The sequence below is a fragment of the Dunckerocampus dactyliophorus genome, chromosome 16 (genome assembly GCF_027744805.1).
Source record: "Dunckerocampus dactyliophorus isolate RoL2022-P2 chromosome 16, RoL_Ddac_1.1, whole genome shotgun sequence".
NCBI classification, from domain to species: Eukaryota; Metazoa; Chordata; class Actinopteri; order Syngnathiformes; family Syngnathidae; genus Dunckerocampus; species Dunckerocampus dactyliophorus.
Window position 1 is genome coordinate 22047829 of NC_072834.1, and position 19985 is coordinate 22067813.

At 41.4% G+C, this 19985-nt stretch overlaps 1 protein-coding gene across 2 annotated transcripts; it reads right to left on the reverse strand.

Moving 5' to 3' along the window:
* Positions 1-47: 47 nt before the first annotated feature.
* esrra (estrogen-related receptor alpha) lies at positions 48-19561 on the reverse strand. Of its 2 annotated transcripts, XM_054756059.1 has the most exons (8): positions 19295-19561; positions 18133-18223; positions 12379-12762; positions 9113-9229; positions 8725-8838; positions 6984-7151; positions 6469-6738; positions 48-2707 (listed from the first exon to the last, which is right to left on the reverse strand). In XM_054756059.1, the coding sequence occupies exons 3-8, from the start codon at positions 12755-12757 to the stop codon at positions 2454-2456; spliced, it is 1302 nt and encodes a 433-aa protein (XP_054612034.1). In that variant the 5' UTR covers positions 12758-12762; positions 18133-18223; positions 19295-19561; the 3' UTR covers positions 48-2453. The 2 variants fall into 2 exon arrangements, with proteins under 2 accessions (XP_054612034.1, XP_054612035.1); XM_054756060.1 differs by lacking the exons at positions 18133-18223; positions 19295-19561 and adding an exon at positions 16363-16837.
* Positions 19562-19985: the final 424 nt, after the last annotated feature.

Sequence of the window (19985 nt, forward strand, 5' to 3'; positions counted from 1 at the left end):
GTGTCAGTGTGACGTTTGGTCATTTTACTAGGTTTTTTTTTTTGTTGTTGTTTTGCATTTTCCAAATATTTCAACTTTGTTCTAGTAAATTTTAATTAACCGTAATATTATGACTTTTTGAGCAACCCAATTTCCCCAAAATTAAAACTTTTTGTTTTGCTTGTTTCTCATAATGAATTTAATATTTTATTTTATATATTAAGATATAGCTTCATTTTAAACAAAAATTATTTCTATTTTTCAATGTAATTTTTTCCCCTTATATTACGTTAATTCTTGTAAAATTACGACTTTCTCATTAGATTACAATTTTTCTAATACTTTGACTTTAAAATAAACGTAAAATTACAGCTGTTTTTTCCCATTTTTTTTTTCCCACTGTTTAAAACTTTCTTCTTGTGAATTTTCTTGTCATGACATTATTCTCATATTTTTACTTTCTTGAAACAAATTTTTCCCCAACCTAATTTTTCAAAAAGGACAACTTTTTTGTTTTGTTTCTCATATTATGAATTTAATTATTTTATATATGAGATATATTTTTTAGTATTTATCTTTTTTTCCCCATATTTCGTTATGCTTGTAAAAATACAACTTTTTCTCACTAGATTACAACTTTTTTCTTAATATTTTGACGTTATAATTAACATTTTCAATTTTTTAAATTTTAATTCAATCAATTTAAATTAAATAAAACAGCTGTTTTTTCCATTTCTGCTGGGTTTTTTCTTTTTTTAATTTCCAACTATATTTAAACTTTTACTCTTGTAAATTTTCTGCCTTTAGTCCCATATTTTGACTTTATTCTCGTAACATAACTTCTTCCACGACCTATTTTTCCAAAAAGTACTCATACATACTATTTAGTATTTTGTTATTTTTCCTCACAATATTACGTTATTCGGATAAAATCGCAACTTTTTCTCGTTAGATCGCAACTTTTTTTCTCGTAATATTTTGACTTTATTGTGGTACTGCTGACTGTTCCATTTTTGCCGTTTTATTTTTCATGTTAAATGGTATTTTTCAAATGTGACCCCGGGCCGCACTTTGGACACCCCTGTCCTAGAGGAACCTCTACATCTCCATCCCACGACAGTTTTGTCAGTGCATAATTCATCTTCATTCACTCCATCACACACACGCAGCCATAAATCCTAGAAAGGAACGTGTATGAAAAATGTTTTAACAAATTTCAAAACACTTCAGCTGCACAAACACTGTACATTAGTCACGGCCAAACTGTCACATTTGTCGGCAGATTGCATGTTGCTATTCACGTCACCGCAACTGTCCAAGTGATGAGTGAGGAAGGAATATTCTTTTCAGAGGTCTCGTTTGGACGTCAGGTACACTGAATGAGGAGCAGTCCCTTATTTTGGAAGTCTATGAGGTGACAGAGGGCTGTAGAGTACGGAGCCCGACAACAGTTGGATACAGAGTGTTGCATTTCTAGTAGCCCTGAGCCCATTCCAGGCGCTTACAAGTTAAAAGACAAAACACAAAGGAGCATCTGCTCTTTCCCTACTGCAGAAAATGCAGCTAAAGGCCTACAGATCATACAAGTCAGACCACGGCGGCGGTCCAATAGAATAAGATCTAGTGGAGGTCGGGCGGGTGGGGGGAGCAAACGAGGCAGATGCATTCCCGTCTAACTTCGGTGTTGCAACACTGTTAAAAAAAGGAAAAAAAGTGTAGCTCATTGGCTGCAACTGCAAATGGAAGCCATTTTTTCATGTGCCGACAGGATTTCTACCCACACTTGCTAGCAGCTTTTTCTTCTCTACGGCTGACGTAAAAGAAAGTACTTGGGGGTCCTGAGAGTGGGAAAACTACAGATGCACAACTAACTAGGATGCAACTTAGCATGTTATCCACATTTTTAAGTCGTTATATTGCTTTGAACATATTGCAAGGAAGTCCTAAAAATAATAACAATAATAATAACAACAACAACAACAACAAAACAAACCTGCCTACAACGGCACACTAAGCTATAGTAAATGAATGCACCCTGTGTACTAAAGTGGACCCTCAAGTCTTGGCCAGATATGTTATGGCTTTCATGAGTCACTGCTGCATTCGTTCCAAAGTTCAAAAGCCACATGTCCGCCGTCTCTTCTGCGGTACTTCCGTGTTCTCCGGTGGTTATGCAACTGCGGGGTGACGCTGTGACGAGAGAAGGCCGCTGCAAGCAACTTGGCATTCCGTTTTGTTTCATTTCCCAGCGTTTGTCCACAACAAAAGTGGATCTCGAGGGTGTTCGTCAAGTTTTGACGGTGACAGCTTCAGAGCTAGCAGTCTTTCTTTTCAAATCGCTTCTCTCTCAAAAGAACACTTCCCCTCCCCCCTTCCTCATGAATAATTCTCTAATAAAACGTTTCCTTTGTGACAAAACATAAAGACTAGATTAGAACACTGACGAGGCTCTGCGTCATCCTGCGCGAGCGCCTCTAGGGAGAGTCCATCATGGCTTCCAGCATCTCCAGGAATAGTTTGTGCATGGGTATGCCGCCGCGCGTCTTGATGCTGTAGAATGTCGTCAGAGCCCGGCCGGCGGTCTGCCGGAGGAGAGGCAGCGTTAAGAGGAGCCGACCTGCTCGCTGGGGGTCGTCCGGGCGCCGCTGACACTCCAGCTCCAGCAGGGCCTGGTGGAGGAGGTCCCGCAGCTTCTGCACGGCCTCCATGTCCTCGATGTAAACAGAGTCTGACAGAGGGAAGGCATGGTGAGCCGCTGTGTGTAATGCAGGGGTGTCCAAAGTGGCCCGTGGCTGTTTTGGTTTGGGTTTTTTTTTTTTTTTTGCCATTCTAAAGATATTACTTTTTTAAAAATAATTTAATAAAGAAAAACTAATAAATAAAAAATAATTTTAATAACATTTAATCAAGAATAATACTCATAATAAATTAGTAATTTTAATTTTATAAATTTGAAAAATTATTTCATTATATTTTTAGTACTTAAATTTTGTCAAGAAAAAAAACAGCAAAAATGGAAAAATCAATTATTCATTTAATAATTTAATTAAATTAAGTCATAATAATACGGGGGGAAAAAAATCAGCAATCTATCGAGAAAAAGTGGTAATTTTACCAGAAAAATGTAACATTATATAAATATGATGAAAATCACTTTTAGTAGCATAAAGGTTTTAAAGCTGTAATATTCTGAGAAACAAACAAAACAAAGTTGTAATTTTTGGAAAATGAGGTCACGGAAACACGTATGATGTTATGAGAATAAATTCAAAGAATTATGGGAATAAAGTCATAATTATGAGGAGGAAATTCACGGGAAGAAAGTGGAAATTGAAAAAAAAAAAAACACAGCAGCAATTTTATGAGAATAAAGTCAAAATATTAACAGAAACAAAGTTGTATTCTAATGAGAAAAAAAACGTCGCAATTTTACAAGAATAAACTTGTAATATTATGAGGAAAAATTTCATTTTAGTAGAGCGTGGAAATATGAAAGAAAAAAATATTTCTTAAAAGTCGTAATATTATGAACAACGAAACAAAATGTAATTTTTGGAAAATTAGGTTGGGGGGAAAAGTTTGAATATTGCGGGAATTAAAGTCCTAATATTACAAAAAGAAACTTTCAGAGGAAAGCGGAGGGGAGGAAGCAAAAAGCCAAGTTTGTACTGTACTAATACTACGCTAGTTGACGAATATTACTTTTTTATTCAACTTTTTTTATTCACGTACTTTTGAACATGTGTTGCTTTTGCGGCCCTTCCATTTTTCACTATGTGGACAAAGTTTGGACACCCCTGGCGTAATGTTTCGCTTCTCGACTTTCTCAACCTTTATTGACAAAACAGTGGATGTGTTCGGCTCGATAACCTGCTGTTGACTGTCATCCTGACTACATCTGCCCGTACGTGTGCGGGCGAACATAACACGGGCACTGCCTCCTCAGAAGACTCAATTTCAATCCTCCCTCTGTGGAGTTTTGCATTTGTTGTTGTATTGAAAACACAAACTGTAAATACCGGCAAGCGCATTAGAACATGCGGTAGGTCTTCGGTTACCATGCTAAAACTCATTTTTGTCGCCACCATACTTAAAAACACTGTGGTTTACACAAGAACAATAAGCGGCACACTTTTGTGTTTGCACCTATTTTTCATGAGCTGTTCACGAAATGCCGATATTGTTGACAAATCTGTGTGAGGGAGCAGTCATCATTCATAATCCACCCACCTATCAAGATGCTGAGCAGACAGCAGGGTTACTGCACAGGGTGGCCGCAATAAAATAAAAAGTAATGCCTCGCCACTTCGCGCTTCCAAATTTCGTGCTTCACTCTATCACGGTTTCTCAAAACCACACTGGTGAATAAATCCTCCCTGTTTCTTGGTTCAATACAGTCAGTTATTAGGAAAAACATGCATATTTAAGCAAAATGTTGCCTAAATTAAGCATTTTTTTTGCACAAAAATGAACTAATAAGGCATTCTGACGACGCATTCAAGAACATTGTGATATGTAGTATTCTACACTGGTCACTAGGGGTCAGCTATGTTAGTAATGTTACATTATGAGACAATAGCCACCACAGGAAGTACTTTGCAGAACAGGAAGTAAAATAAAATTTGAAAAAAAGGTCCATATGATGTCATATTTATGTCTTATTTTCTCTTACTATGTCTACTAGATTGGGGAGTAAGAGTGTACAGGTGACTATAGGGGTGTTAGTTCATGTCTAGAGGGCTTCAATAGCTAAAAAAAAAAAAATGTATTTAGGTCATAAATAGGTTTTCAATGCTCTACTATTCCTTATTCATAAATGGAATATTTTTGTCGTGAGAGCATAGAAAATCTGTTTGTGACCTTCTAAATACTTTTTTCAATATTAGAGCCCTCCAGACATGAAATAACACCCTGTAACTGTACAACACGTGGTAGGAAGGCACTCCAGCAGGTGATCAAGACCTCACAGAACATTGTTGGGGCAGCCCTCCCCTCACTGCAAGACATTTATAAATCTAGAGTCCTACGAAGAACACACAACCTCATCAAGGACAGCACACATCCACAACACTCATTATTCACACTCCTACCGTCAGGCAGACGCTACAGGAGTTTGAAGTCCAGGACCACAAGGCTGGCAAACAGCTTTTACCCACAGGCCATCAGGCTTCTCAACGAAGCACTCACACACACACACACACACACACACACACACACACACACACACACACACACACACACACACACACACACTCATAGCACTGAACATATTATTGATGCTTTTAATTTATTGGTATTAATGTGTCTTTTGTTCTTATTCATTTTCTTGTGTTTTCTTTTTTTTTTTGGGAGAATGAACAGAATAAGAATTTCATTGCATAGTATAACTACCTGTTTTACTGTGCATATGACAAAAAACTCTTGAATGTTACACTCATATTACCCAAAATAGTAGACATAATAGGATAAAATAAGACATATTAGATATAAATAAGACATAACAGACTCCCACCCTAGCATTAGGAGAGTTCCTTGATGTTTTTTGTCTGGGCAGCGTACTTCCTGGTGGCTATTGTCTCATCAAAGAAACAATACTGACTACGTACTACATCTCACATCTTTGAATGCATCTCCTGAATATCTTATATTTGTATTGTTGGTCATTTAGCGATTTTGTATGTTTGAAAATGCTTAATTTAGGCAAAAAATACCTAACATTTGCTTAAATATGTTTGTTTGTTTTTTTTTACCAAGAGGCCGTATTCAACCATGACAGAGTGAAGATGCAAAATTCAAAGCAGATTTTATGCTTGACAATGTTTAATTTAGGCCAAGAATATGTAAAATGTGCTTAAATGTGCAATTTTTTTTTTTACTAATAGGCCATAGTCAACCACAAAATAGCAATTTATTTAGCACTCACCGGACATGTCACTCATTGATCTGCGTATACTATTGAAGGTGCGTTCTTACAAACCCTGCTTTGCGTAACTTCTCGCTCACCTTGTGATAGATTTCGCTATCGCGGTACTTTCTACCGTCTACAAAAGATATAATGTTCCCGTCTTTCACCACACTAACGAGGTGGCTTGTTTTCTCCTCGTTGTTCCTGCCAAACACACAAGATTCCTTGAGAGTAGAACATGCGCAGGACACAAATTATGTTCTATCGGGATATCCCAATAGGTGTAAACATGACCCAATACTCGAGTTAGGAAAGGAGTAATTAAAAAAAAAAGGGGGGTAATACTCAGGTTTTTCAAAAGGGTTATTGTTGTTTACATGGCTGGGTGCAACCGGGTTATTGCTAATTTTCCGGTTATTTGACTGCATGTAAACATACTCAATGTGTCCTACTATTAAGTGGAACCCTACCAATAAAGTCAATTGTAAATCCTACAAAAAGTATTCAATTCAACAGAAGAATAGCCTCTAATATTTGGAATACAACAAACATCTTACGTAGTGCAGGGTCTTTCTGTGTTGTACCTGAGTTAGTGAGCGCGATGGCTTTTAGCATGACAAACTCCTCTCGGTCCACATTAAGGGTGCGGAAGCGTCGGGCAAGTTGACTAATGGCCGCATTTAGCTCCGTCAGGCCGGCGACACGAGACATTTCCTCATCGAGGACGAAATCCTCAGCAAAGACAACCTCATCTTCACAGCCCAGCGAGCGGTACGCCACTCCCAGCACCAGCACCTCCAGCCAAACGGACTGTAGCACAGACATCTGGTCCGCTAGCGACAGAGACAGGAAGCCTGGGGGGTGGTGGGAAACAGAACAAGGGGGCAGAGTGAAGGATCTGAATGTTAAGGAGGGAAACTGGCAACAGGCTCTAATTTGAGTCAGCTGAAACAAGCGCTGGCAGGAGGGCTTTAGAGTACCCCAATACTGAGATCCACTCGATGCGCACACCTCCAGCATGCAGAATAGCTGGCAATTCTATGGTGGAACTATGAAGACACACTGCGCATTTAAGTAGGTTATAACCACCAGCTCTTACCAGGAATGTGTTTGGCCCAGCCGATGATGACGACCAATTCACGGTCAGCAAGGTCACAAAGGGTCGTGAGAGTGCGCTGGGCCGTGTCAGGCTGGAGGGGGTCGGGCATGGCAAACAGCTTTTCTGGCTCGGCGACTAACAGGTGGGACACAATGATGTTGGACGAACCTGTGCGACAGAACACGACAGTGCATCAGCAAGCATCTTAGGAGGTGATATTTCTGCAGTGTACCGTCACGCATTACCAAACAATACACTTGGGTCTTGGAAGAAAAACATGTAGCGAGAAACTAAGGTGCTGTCCGCCCTGGTTAGCTACTTTTGAATATGCTGCAAACTTTATAAACCCACCTTCTTCAAACCTCGCCCCACATTACACACACACACAGCAATGTTTGTTGTCAGCTAATGACAGCGATTTGGCCAAGTTTAGCTACTAACGTTAGCTATCGTTGACTGTATAGCCCGTCATAACCACACAAGGACTCCAAATATCTAAAATGTCCGATATCAGCCCTCCCGATACAAGCGGTCCATCAAGACTCTGCTCGAGCACTTCGATCCAGCGCCACAGAACCGTGGGAGTAAACCACGACCAACCCTATCGTGCATCCGAAGCAGCACCACAAAAAAACCATCGCAAAACAAACCCCTTCCCCCTCCCCTCCATACAACCAACGCTGTCCAAAATATTCGCAAAGGGTGAAAAAGTGAATTTTCTCACTCCTACTGTTGCTGACTACTGTTCTCTGTCTGACGAGTAATATCGCTTGATCAAGCCTTTTCTGACATTCCACACGGCAAAATAAGTCATAAAAGTATAGAAGATTAGTGCTGACATCGGATCCAATAGATATCGGAATCAGCCGATACTCAAGGCTACTCGGTGTCGGATCAGAAGTGAAAAGTTGCATCGGGACACGCCTAGTTCTTGATAAATAGAATTTGGAGCCAGTTATGAAAACGTAAACATTTGAATGCAGCGTTCCCTTTACATCAGGGGTCGCCAACCCGTCGATCGTGAGCTACAGTCTTTGGGACGTTGCCGGGCGATCGTGAGAACATTTTTGAAAAAAATGTATTATGATATCTGTGCCCTCACCTCCCAGAGAGCGACCAACAGGCACACATTTCGTACACTGAACACGCCCGTACGCCTCCCCGCTATCCAGGCAGCAACCCACGAGCCCCAGCAAGGAGCCCAGTCCCCAAAACCCGGCCGGAGGTACACTATTACACCGGCATGCCTCGTACACCGACTGGCCCAGTCGTGCTAGCAAAAACGTCTAGTGAGAGAACAAGGGATTGCCAGAGCGCTGCAGCGATGTTCTTGCGCACACAACAGTAATTACTGCACGTTAATAGGGCTCAAAGTCTGCATTTGCTACCTCAGAGGTAAAGCACAAATATAACTCCATAGACGTGCACCTCCAAAAAAAAAAAATCTTTGAACTGCAACGCCGCCGCTTTGTTAAGGACTGACTGTTGTAGCGCATTGACCAGCCCCTCTCTCCTCATCTCTCCACATCTTGTGCAGGTCCACGGCCGAGACCAGGGATCTTAGTCTCAAAAAGGTTGGTGACCACTGCTTTACGTGATACAAAAAATAGTCAGGGAAGTGCAGTAGATGGCGCCATTTTCCAAATACATTTCACTGGGTTACTGTTTGCGCAGTTTGTTTTTTTTTACCGTAGATAATTATGCACAGCGTGATTTTTTTTCTGTAGATAAAAATACAAACCCTTTTCATTCTCCTTAGTCAGTGGTAGGGGAACACTCTGGTAAGTTGCATTCTCCACTTCAGGGCGTCTTTTGTACTTCTGTCGTCCGCCTCGAACCCTATCAAGACGAACTCCTGCATCACAACACACAGGAAAACACACCTGAACCATTTTGTATTTCACTATGTCTATGCATTGCATGCATTGTCTATGACTATGCATTCTTTACTTGTCTACATACTTGTGTATCTTGCTTGCTGCTGTAACAGATGAATTTCCCTGCTGTGGGATTAATAAAGTACTACTACTACTACTACTAAAAGGTGCATAATTGTTGCATGTATGGAATTTTTAAAAGAAAGATGACCTGGGAATGGCCGTAACAAGTCAAAACGTCTTCTCACTCACCTTCTTTCAGCATGCCCACTTTGAGGCACTTGGTGAAGCGGCATGCCTGGCACGCCTTTCTGCGCCTTTTGGTGATCTCGCACTCATTTGAAGCGGGACAGCTGTATTCAATGTTACCTTCACGCAACACAACATAAGGTGATAAGGCAGACTGTGAGAAATGAGGACTTCAACATCTAACAGAATGTAAACATGGATCAATGAACCGGCCCAACAGTTTTTTTTGAATTGGCGTTAAAAGCATGCATAGCTTGGTCCCGCTTCAATTTTTCACACTTCAAACAGAAACGGCTATTGCAAGGTATCATTGATCAATTCAATTCCCTGCTCTAGAATGTAAGCTCATTGTTTTACTATATATTACATTTCATTGTAATATTTTCATAGTCAGAGCATTTATGACCTTCTAAATATGGACTTTAACATTAGAGCCCTCTAGACATGAACTTACACCCCTATAGTCACCTTTACACTCTTATTACCCAATATAGTAGACATAATAGGGGAAAATAAGACATACAATAGACTCACACACCAGCATTGGGAGATTTCTTTGTTGCTTTACTTGCTGCGGTGGCTATTGTCTCATCAGTGTAACATCACCTTGTGACCAGTGTAGAATAATACATATGACAAAATGTCTGAGTTAGTCTTCTGAATGCCTTATATTTGTATTTTTGTTTATTTAGTCATTTTTCTGCTCACATTTAGGCAGAAATACATAATATTTGCTTGAACATGTATAAAAATGCAAAAAAAACAGCCCCAACTAATTTGTTTTTTTATTTAGTGGTGCAGGGTATTAACATGATCAGAGCCGTCTAGACATGAAATAACACTTATAGTCACCTTTACACTCCTATTATACCCAATATAGTAGACATAATAACAGAAAATAAGCCATTTAAATAATAAATAAGACTCGGGCTTGTGTTCCGGTGGCACAGCCACAAAGTGTGACACAAAATGGAAAGGGAGTTTTTTGGAAGTCTCGGAGTGCATGGCAGTAAGTGCATTCCGGGTGACTTATATGTAAATATTATGGTGCGGCATATGGTGCCATCCAATACCAGCAGACCTGCCGACCTTAAGAAATTTGATGAGCTTCAAAAATATAAGAATACACTGTGATACCTTTATTATTCACCAACATGTACGCTTTTTACAGTATGCCTTTTGTTGAAAACAACATTTTTGCTGTTTTTTTTCCCCTTCAATTTTATTTCCACGCTGCTTGTGAGCCACAAATGCCCCCCCCCCCGGTAATTAAAGAGAGAAGGGGAATGTTATTGCAGCTAGAACTAATCGACGCATTTTTATTGCAAATGCTGATCCAAAATCAGAGAAAAAGGCGTTTGCCGATATAAAAACAGCTTGAAAGAGGCAGCTAAAACTGCATATAATGGGTAAAAAGCGCCAACAACGCCCAATTTACATAATACGACCTGCATATTAACCAAGCTACAGCCACATTGTTACAAAGAACTACTTTACTCGCGTAGTGACACCTCGCCACACCACTCCAGCTAGCTACTAGCCGCCTAACGACTAGCTTCACCACGCCCTGGCTCACAATGCCTCAGGCCACTAGCGAAAGGTAACGCTACATATTGGAGCTGCCGCTACTGCTGCAGTGCTTTTGTGTTTGGAAAAGTTTACGCTAGGTGCAGCGTTCCTTTCTATGTTGCTTTGTGAAATCACTATGCACCCAGGAAGGACGTTCCAGTAATGCTTAAAACGACCAAAATACATGTTACCATCAATGTAACTGTTACTACTCGGTCACAGCAAGGATATAAAACCATAAAGCCTTGTTGGAGATCTTTTAATAGCGTGCTATGAAGGCAGAATAGGTGTGTCCTTAATTACCTGCCTCTTTTTGCTGTTTGCGCATCTTTAGAACGCACAAAAGAGAGAAAGACGTGTTTTCATGTCTCACATCAGGATTGTGGATGATGGGAAAAATGCCCCAAAAAAGTGCAGTTTTCCTTTAAGGCTGCAGCTCAAGGATTTTTGGGGAGGGATTTGCACGGCACGATACGCGCACTCGAACTCGAAACTGAACTCTGAACTGTACCCGGTGAAATGCAACAAAATGTACACAAATTTAAAGAAAAATTGCACTATTTTTTTTTTATTTTGCCCGGCATCTAGAATCCTTATGTAAGACATGAACACACGTCTTTCTCTTTCCAAGACATTCTAAAGATAAAAAGAGGCAGTTCATTAAAGCACATAATGGGACACACCTATGCCACCTAAAAGCCCGCTATTAAAAATACCTCCAAAAACCCATATGTTTTATATAAAACCATAAAACAAGGTTTTATGGTTTTCTATCCATGCTGTGAGCATGTAGTAACAGGTACATTCATGATAACATGCAATACTTACAGTATTTTGGTCATTTTAAGCATTAGCGGAATTTCCTTCCTGGGCGCATTGATTTCACATAGCAACATAGAAAGGAACGCTACACCTAGCGTTAACTATTCCAAAGTCAAAAACTTAAACACGTTACCTTTCGCTAGTGGCCTGAGGCATTGTGAGCGAGTGCGTGGTGAAGCTAGTCGCTAGCCGGCTAGTAGCTAGTCTGTGTGGTGTTGCGAGGTGTCACTACGCCAGTAACGTAGTTCTTTAGCGTTCAGCGTAACAATGTTAATAATAATAATAATAATAATGTCGCTGTAGCTTGGTTACTATGCAGGTCACATTATGCAAATGGAACGCTGTTGGCACTATTTGGAGTTTTTTTCCCCCACAAGTCTTTATAGGCGGAATAAGTGTTTCCCATTTCGTGCATTCTTTAATAGCTGCGTCTTTTTAGCTGTTTTGGTATCTTAAGAACGCACAGGAAAAGAGAAAGACGTGTGTTCGTGTCCCACATAAGGATTGTGGATGATGGGCAAAATTCCCCAAAAAAGTGCACTTTTCTTTTAAGGGTAAAAATGCATGCCCTGTAAGAAAAACGCATACACCTTGGCAGGTCTGCAATACACCATGTTTAGGGTCATCTCTTGTTTATGCAACATGAAAAATGCTTAGATATACTGTCAGAATATTAAAAATGTCCAAACATGTCTCAGCAGAGAACTGCGGATAATAAATTTACAGCTAGTAGATTGGCCTGCCGCCCACACCGCCCCCCTGTTTACAAATTGAAGTCAAAGCCATCTTTAATTCATGAATCACTGCAATGTGTCTTAACATTACGGTTTAATACCAGGGCTGAATCCTAAGCATGGGGGGGGGGGGGGTCATCATACCTTGGATGGTTCTCTTGAAGAACGCTTTGCACGCCTCACAAGAAGCCACGCCATAGTGGTAGCCCGAAGCCACATCCCCGCAGACCAAACACAGCCTCTTTGGCAGCGTGCTCAGGGCGTACTTGCAGCGCCCGGCGCCGTTGCCCGTGGACCCCTCGTCAGCGCCGTCGCCGCTCTCGTCTTTGAAGTGGCAACGCAAGGCTGGCGTGTAAAGCGGCGGCGAATAGCGTTTCGCACAGTCTCCCCTGGTCTCGCCGCCTCCACTTTGAGAGGAGTCGGAGGAGGCCCCTCCCGGACTGGTCCGACCTCCCCCGCCTCCATCTGGACTGCTCGGTTCTGCCTTGATGTAGACGTCCGACCGGCGATCCCTGGAAGACATGACGTCTGGAGGGGAAGAAAACATGTCAAGTAAAAAAGAAAACATACACCATGATGTACACAAACAGTGGCTGCAATCTCAGGGGGTTTAAATAATCCAGTTATTCCAAATAAAAATACAGTAGATGAACACTGAGTTAGCAATATTGTTGCTGTAGTTGTTATTTTTCTTCTAAAATTCATGTACAGTTGTCCCTCGCTACATTGCGGTTCAAATAAATAAATAAATAATAAATGATTGCTGTTTCGAGGTTCAATAGAGCCTATTGGTAGTAAACAAAAATGCATATTTAAGCAAATTGTATGTATTCTTGGCTGTATTGAGTATCTGCAAGCATAAAATGGCTAAATGAACTATCTAAATGAGCTAAAACACAAATACAAGGCAGGAGAAACATGCTACTTGCCGTTGTAGTATTCTACATTGGCCACTAGGTGTCGCCAGAACGCGAGTAATAATCATCATCATCATCATCATCATCATCATCATCATAACAACAACAACACGGGTTATTGTTGGGGCCATAACCCAACAAGCTAAAACTCAACTCGAAAACTCCGATGTCACTTCCTGTCCACCTGGCACTAAGGTCCCCCAGGGAATGACGAGTAATTTGCGTCTTAAATGGCTTATTTGTTCTTCTTATATCTACTATAGTGGATAATACGAGTGTAAAGCCATTTAAAGCCGCCATTACAATACATTAATGAGACAATGGCCACTGCAGGAAGCACGCTGAACAGGTAATGTGTGAGTCTGTTGTCTTATTTATGTCTAATATGTCTTATTTGCTGTTTATATCTACTATATTGGGCAACACAAATGAAAAGGTGACTATATGGGTGTTGCTTCATGTCTAGATGGCTCTAATATTGTTAAAAAACGTATTTAGGAGATCATAAACAGGTTTCCTTTGCAATAACTACAAAAATATTCCGTTGATTAATATTGAATCCTACTTGGTGGAAATTCACTTAACACAGCCGGGTCTGGAACCAGTTACTGTATTGCAGTTTTCCCCACATATTCATGTATTTGTGGCGGCCCGCCGTGAATGCTGCAACGATTCATCATTCCATCGATTGGTTCAAGCTTCCATTGTTATTCTGTTGCTTCGATGATGCGTTTAATGAGTGTAACTAATAAATATGGATCGCGAGGAGTGACCGGTACCTCCAGCCCTAATCGATAAAGTAATCGATAGATTACTAAATGACTAAAACAATCAGCTATTTGGCGCTACCCGTTTGCCCTCGCTCATGAACACATTATAACGGGACTGTCTGTGAACGTAGCTTGTCGTTCCAACTCCATACAGTAGATGGCATCGTAGCTCTGCTTCTTAACATGCCTCCTTCACACCTGGTCTGCCAGAGAAGAGAATAAGACGACCACAGCGCGAGGCCAGTGTTCAGACTGAAAAGAAGTGACTGGTGACAAAACTTTGCGACTTTTTCTGGTCTTGTCGGACAATTTTGGAGACTGACGGGCGGCTCCGTCTTGCTTGCGACATTAAAAGAAACACAAAAGAAGAGACAGAAGAAAGTTAATCTGTATTTCTCAACATATTTGTTTTTGGCTGACTTTCTGCCACCCCCAGCGTCCATAAAAATGACATGCACATGCATCACGGGCAATTATGCTAATTAGAATCCATTTGCTGCCTCCACAAATAGACTGCAGCACTGTATATTTAAGTGGAAGTTTTCATTATCATAAAGATTGCGGCTTCTGTGGTCAAAGTGTAAACGTTGCCCAACACGGGTGACGGCACCCTGCCAATAACCAAGCCCCCACTCCAGGCACATAAAGCTTTTATGAATGTACCCGCTGCGGGCCTAATAAAGGATTATCTTGCCTTATCAGCAGACCACTCCAACAATCACTACTGAATTACTACGCACACCCTCGCTTATGGTTGTCGCCGAGGTACAAAGTAAACAAAGAAGTACAGAAAAGCCTGTGTGGTTTTGTCCTGCTTTTATCAGCTATTATCTCGAAGCGGCGTTGGGCTCAATCAAAACCTTTCACACCTATTAAAAAGTGCGCTGTCTTAGAGCATGGCCGGTGTGAAGTCTTTGTCGCCGGCATCTCTGTAAATTAAAATAGCCAAGGTGACTGGATGAAGGTCACGCTGCTCGTAAAGCGTGATCGCTGCTCTTCACTTTCCAGGCGCATAAGTAATGTTCGTGTGAGGCTGTAAGACCGCTGCAGCAGAGTGCTTTCCTTCATCCTCTTGTGTCGGTACTTGGAACCCCTTATGCCTCCCAAGTAACATTACATTACATTGTGCGGATACAGAAAAAGTACTTTTTTGTTTTGTTTTGTTTTGTTTTTTTTTCAAAAAAAGATTTGGCGCTACCTGTTCGCCCTTTGCTTACAATTACACACATTAAAATGGGACTGTCTGTGTTTTTGGGCCAACAACTTCATGTTGTGTTGTTAAATACGGTTTAAAAAGATGGGATATTGTCACACATTTCTTATGACACCCATCAAAAAGCTCAGGTTTTACCCCGGCTAAACGCAAACACTTGACCTGGGCCGTTGCGTTGTGGCCAATCTAATTATCTACTTTCAAATCTATCATCACAAGAAATCGACTACGACACTAAACTTGCCGACTATGGTTCAACTACTGACACGTCTGCACACAAGGTTGAAATATGAACAGTTTACTCATATCGAGTGAGTCGCCATACGCTGCGGCGTGTCGGGCACATTCCAGAGACTCACGGTAAAGCCAAATGTGTCTTTGACACAGGACGTCATAAAATCTAACGGGGGGCAAGCAGGTGGGTTCCTATCGGTGTCAAGACTGCGGGCCAAGTTACCACTCAATAGACAAAGCATATCCAGTATCAATTCGCTATGAGACAGTATGTGGAAACATACCGCAAAAGGTAGGCACTGCATATACTGCAAGCCATGTTGGACGTTTGGTACAGTCTGTTTTAACAACAGTGTGTGAGGATGAGGTGATAAGCATCTATATTACCTTGCCTGTAAACATGCACCAACTCAAAATTCCCAACTAGCTCCACTTATCACAACAAAGTGTACGTTTTGAGATGCATTGCTCCTGTAATAAAAACCTATGCAATTAGTAGCTAAAGTTAAGAAGCAAGTGGTCACAACAACCCTGCTCGCTATAGAATTTAGTTTTTTTTCTTTATCTGTAAATCACTTTCAGTCCAAAGTATACATTAGATATTATAACTGGGCAGTTTTGCACAGTCCATCATCCGTGCGTGCACCATGCTGTCCACATCTGCTTGGCTCAGTGAGGGACATCGGTTATACGTTGCGTTAGATGTACCTATGTGTTCATATTGTTGTCTCAGTAAAGCGGTTACCCCGTTGCTAACTTAAGTTGTCGTCTAGTGTTTAACCTTCCTTTGAAACGTGTCACGGGTACTGTAATGTAATGTAATGTAACAGCATGCTAGCATTTGCTTCCCATGTTAGCATTGGCGTCTATGTACAGTATAAGCGAACGTACGGTTCTCCTGGCTGACTCGCTAGCAGTTGCAAAGCGTTAATCCATACAGTCCAAGCTATTTACGCTCATTTTTGCCATTAACCCATACCACGCTGCGTCTTACCTGGATGTGGATGCTGGTGTGGTGCTTAAATATCCGGACGATGTGATAAAATGACACCAATTAGAACGAAAACCGGCTGCTACTAGCGCCAATGTTACGATGGGCCGGGCTACTAGCTAGCTTGCTAGGCTAGCCAAACAGCTGTTCGACCAACACTCCACTTGACTCTCCCGGGCTTCTGGATACAGTCATTCGGGGGAAAAACACATACCATATGAAAAATTTCCAAATAATATTCTCTTTTATTGACATCCAGCTTTATTTAACCCCACCAATGACGTTAAGACAAAAATAAAATGCATTTTGGCGCCTCTCTGGGCACTCAGGGACACCGTAGGAATGTATAAACGCCATCACGAAATATACGTAATTGTTGAATTTGCATAATTGGACGTGGCGATTAGCAAGAAATGAGTAAAAAAAAAAAAAAAAACATGAGAAGCAAAACAAATTAATTTTCTTGTGTCGCTTCTTTTTTTTTAAGTTACAAACAAGATGCAGCCACCAGTGAGTGCTTTTGGATGGTCGCAAAAAGTGTCTTTGAAAGATCTGACGCTCGTCGCTTTTGTGGAGGGCCGCAAAATGATTTGTTTGGGAAACTCGTGTTTTATTTCCAAAAAATAAAATGTTTCATAAAATTATAAAAAATATATATATTTTTAATATAAATATATATTTTTTTAATTCTTGTTTAAGTTGGGTAACAACATTTATTGGGGTATCCAAATATTGGCGGTAATGCTCCATTCAGTGGTTGCAATTCACCATTCAAAAGGAGAGACGAAATATTGCGATTGTCATTTTCCGCGCAACGACAGTCATCGATTTGGGGCAGCACAAGACCATGAAAAAGTGCGCACTCAGGAACTAAGTACACAGTGTACAGTCGCCCCTCGTTTATTGCGGTTCATTGGTTCCAGACCCGACCGCCTTAAATGAATTATCGCGATATAGGATTCAATGTAAATACATAGAACATTTAAGCATAGAAAACCTGTTCATGACTTTCTAAATATGGTTTTTAACATTATTCGAGCCCTGTAGACAAGAAGTAACACCTCATATGAACATTTTCACTCCTATTATTCATTGTTTACCCCACATTGCAACTCTTATGCTGCAGGGACTCGAGATGGCCGTCAGCTAGCGAGCTAACCAGTTAGCCTCAAGTTTATTTCTTCTAAACTTAAGCCAAAAACCTATCATTTCCACAAGGGATAGGAGGAATTACATTTATTCCCCCCACTCTATCATGCAGTGTGTATCATGCAGTAATGTCTCAATGTTTTGTGTCATTAATGCCACCTAATGACCAGAATACTACATATCACTTGTATTTCAATATGTTTTGACTGATAATAAACCATAGTCTACCACAAAACAGCCATAAATTATTAATTCATTTCTGAAAAAACGCTACATAACGAGGGAGTGATAACCGAACCGCAATGCTGCAAGGGACGACTGTACACAGTATGCTTATTGAAGTGTACTGATGGAACTATAGCGTTCGTTTCAGCGCTTTTAAGACGGGACTAACGTGGCTCAAAGTGTTTTGACCAAAAACAGTGTTGACGGCAACCTACCACAAACACCTAACACAATCATTTGCAAGCAAACACACCCCGAAGACCACAACATGCTAACACTAGGAACAATAGGAACCCCACTCAACTGCACTTTACAAGTGGAAAAAAATGCATTGTAAGGGTCTATCAACACTGCCTAATTGCGGTCTTATCACTAACAACAGCTACGGGAACGCATTACCTGGTTGCTGGGCTGGAATTTGAATCCTACACAGCGTACGTGATCCCCGGTGCTCGTTACAGCTTTCGCTTGTCGACCTCAGATATCAGTCCTGCAACATAAAGAAAGGTTTTTCGGGGAAAGCATTTGCGAATCCACAAGAGTGTCTTTTCATCCTTGAAATGTATAACATGCCTGGATGTATTCAGGTTTATGGACACGACTCAACAAACCTCCCAACCCCCCCACACTCCCCTTGTGCTGCGTGATACACTCCAAAGGTCAAAGTCACAGGAATGCTTCAAGGACAGACAGCAAAGCCAACACCTTGTCTCTCACTCGTACTGAAAAGTTTGGTGGTAGCTCTTTGTAAATCATTACGTAGACCGGTAGTGCAAAATGAATTCAAACATATTCTAGTTTCAGTTTTAAGCGTAGATAAGGAGAGTGATAAACGTGTATTTTTTTGCTTAACAGCCTTAATGCCGACATACTTGAACCGCCATACACGTAAAGTACTTCCAAGTATGCATCAAATAACTGCACTTAAAAGTCACTTAGAGCGTTGCACATGCTGCGCATTGTGGAGCCGCCGAGAGCAGGCACCCAGGGGTGACCTTGCTGACTGATCTCCAACCGGTGAAAGGTTAATTGCCTAAGTGGATTATGCCTTCAGATCAGTGATCTCAATCCTGGGCCAGCAGGCTTGGTTACATTCAGAGGTCAGTGTGTTGAGGCAGCAGGAGGAATAAGTCAGAAAATGTTCATGTGGACACTTGAAGAAGTGTGTGGTGCAGGCAGAAGATAGTCACCTGCATCTTATTCCACGCGCATTGCAACGTCTGCAATGTTTAGTGGAGGTTTATCAAAGACTCTGGGCTTGGTCGTGTAACTTCAATGCCCTTAATGACGTCAGGAATTGGCCTCTTTGAGAGGTTGAGAGGCGTGGGGGAGTAAATAATAATAATTAAAAAAAAAAACACGACTGTAAATGATGAATTCTCCTGCGGCTTGTGCACCCTACCCCCAATAACGTGATCACGCCAACTTCACACTGCCCGGCGTGCATACAAATCACGCCACCGTGAAAACAACCGAGAGTACGTGCATAACAGGCGAACACCCGGGGATATTTATATTACTATATTCCGAATAAGCCGTGAACGTCAATTGTGACACTTACCAGGAGCAGCGGAAACCGCGCCGCGTTGTCTTAATCTGGAACCAGGCAGAGTCTTTGGGACTAGCAAATCCACCGTCGTTTTTTCAGCGGTTTAACAGCGCTGTCCGAGCAATGTCGTGTTTCTCACACTTCACGACGACTTCACCGGGGAGTCTGCGATGACAGCAACCGGCGACATACCGTCTTCCTCGCCTGCTTGCTTCCAGACACTGGCGGTGTCAGAAATTCTCCCCTGCGATTCCCACCGCTCAAGCTGTTGTACATAGTCGAGTTCATGACAATGACACACAACATCCGGTTGGGGTGTTTTCGCAATAAAACAGGACAGGCCCGCTGCAGCGATACACTTTTTCGCTTCTCGGGTTGTACACCGCCACACAGGAAAATGGGCGGTTTATCTCTACTATAAGACGACACATGTACGTGAATTAGCAGGAGAGGGGTCAATCCGAAATTACTTTAAATGAGTGCTTTATTTTGATGTTGTACGATTCCGGTAGGGCTAGTTTCACTAGCGAACTTTGTGGCGCTCAGTGACGTCAGACTGTGTCCCGTGCCTTGGCTCCTCCCTCTGACCGATTTGCGTCTGCTCTCTCCGTGACGTCAGTACGTATCATACAACAGCGTCATCAACTTCATAACGGGGGCAAGCGACTCTTGTAGGAACACATTTTAAATGAAAAATAGAACA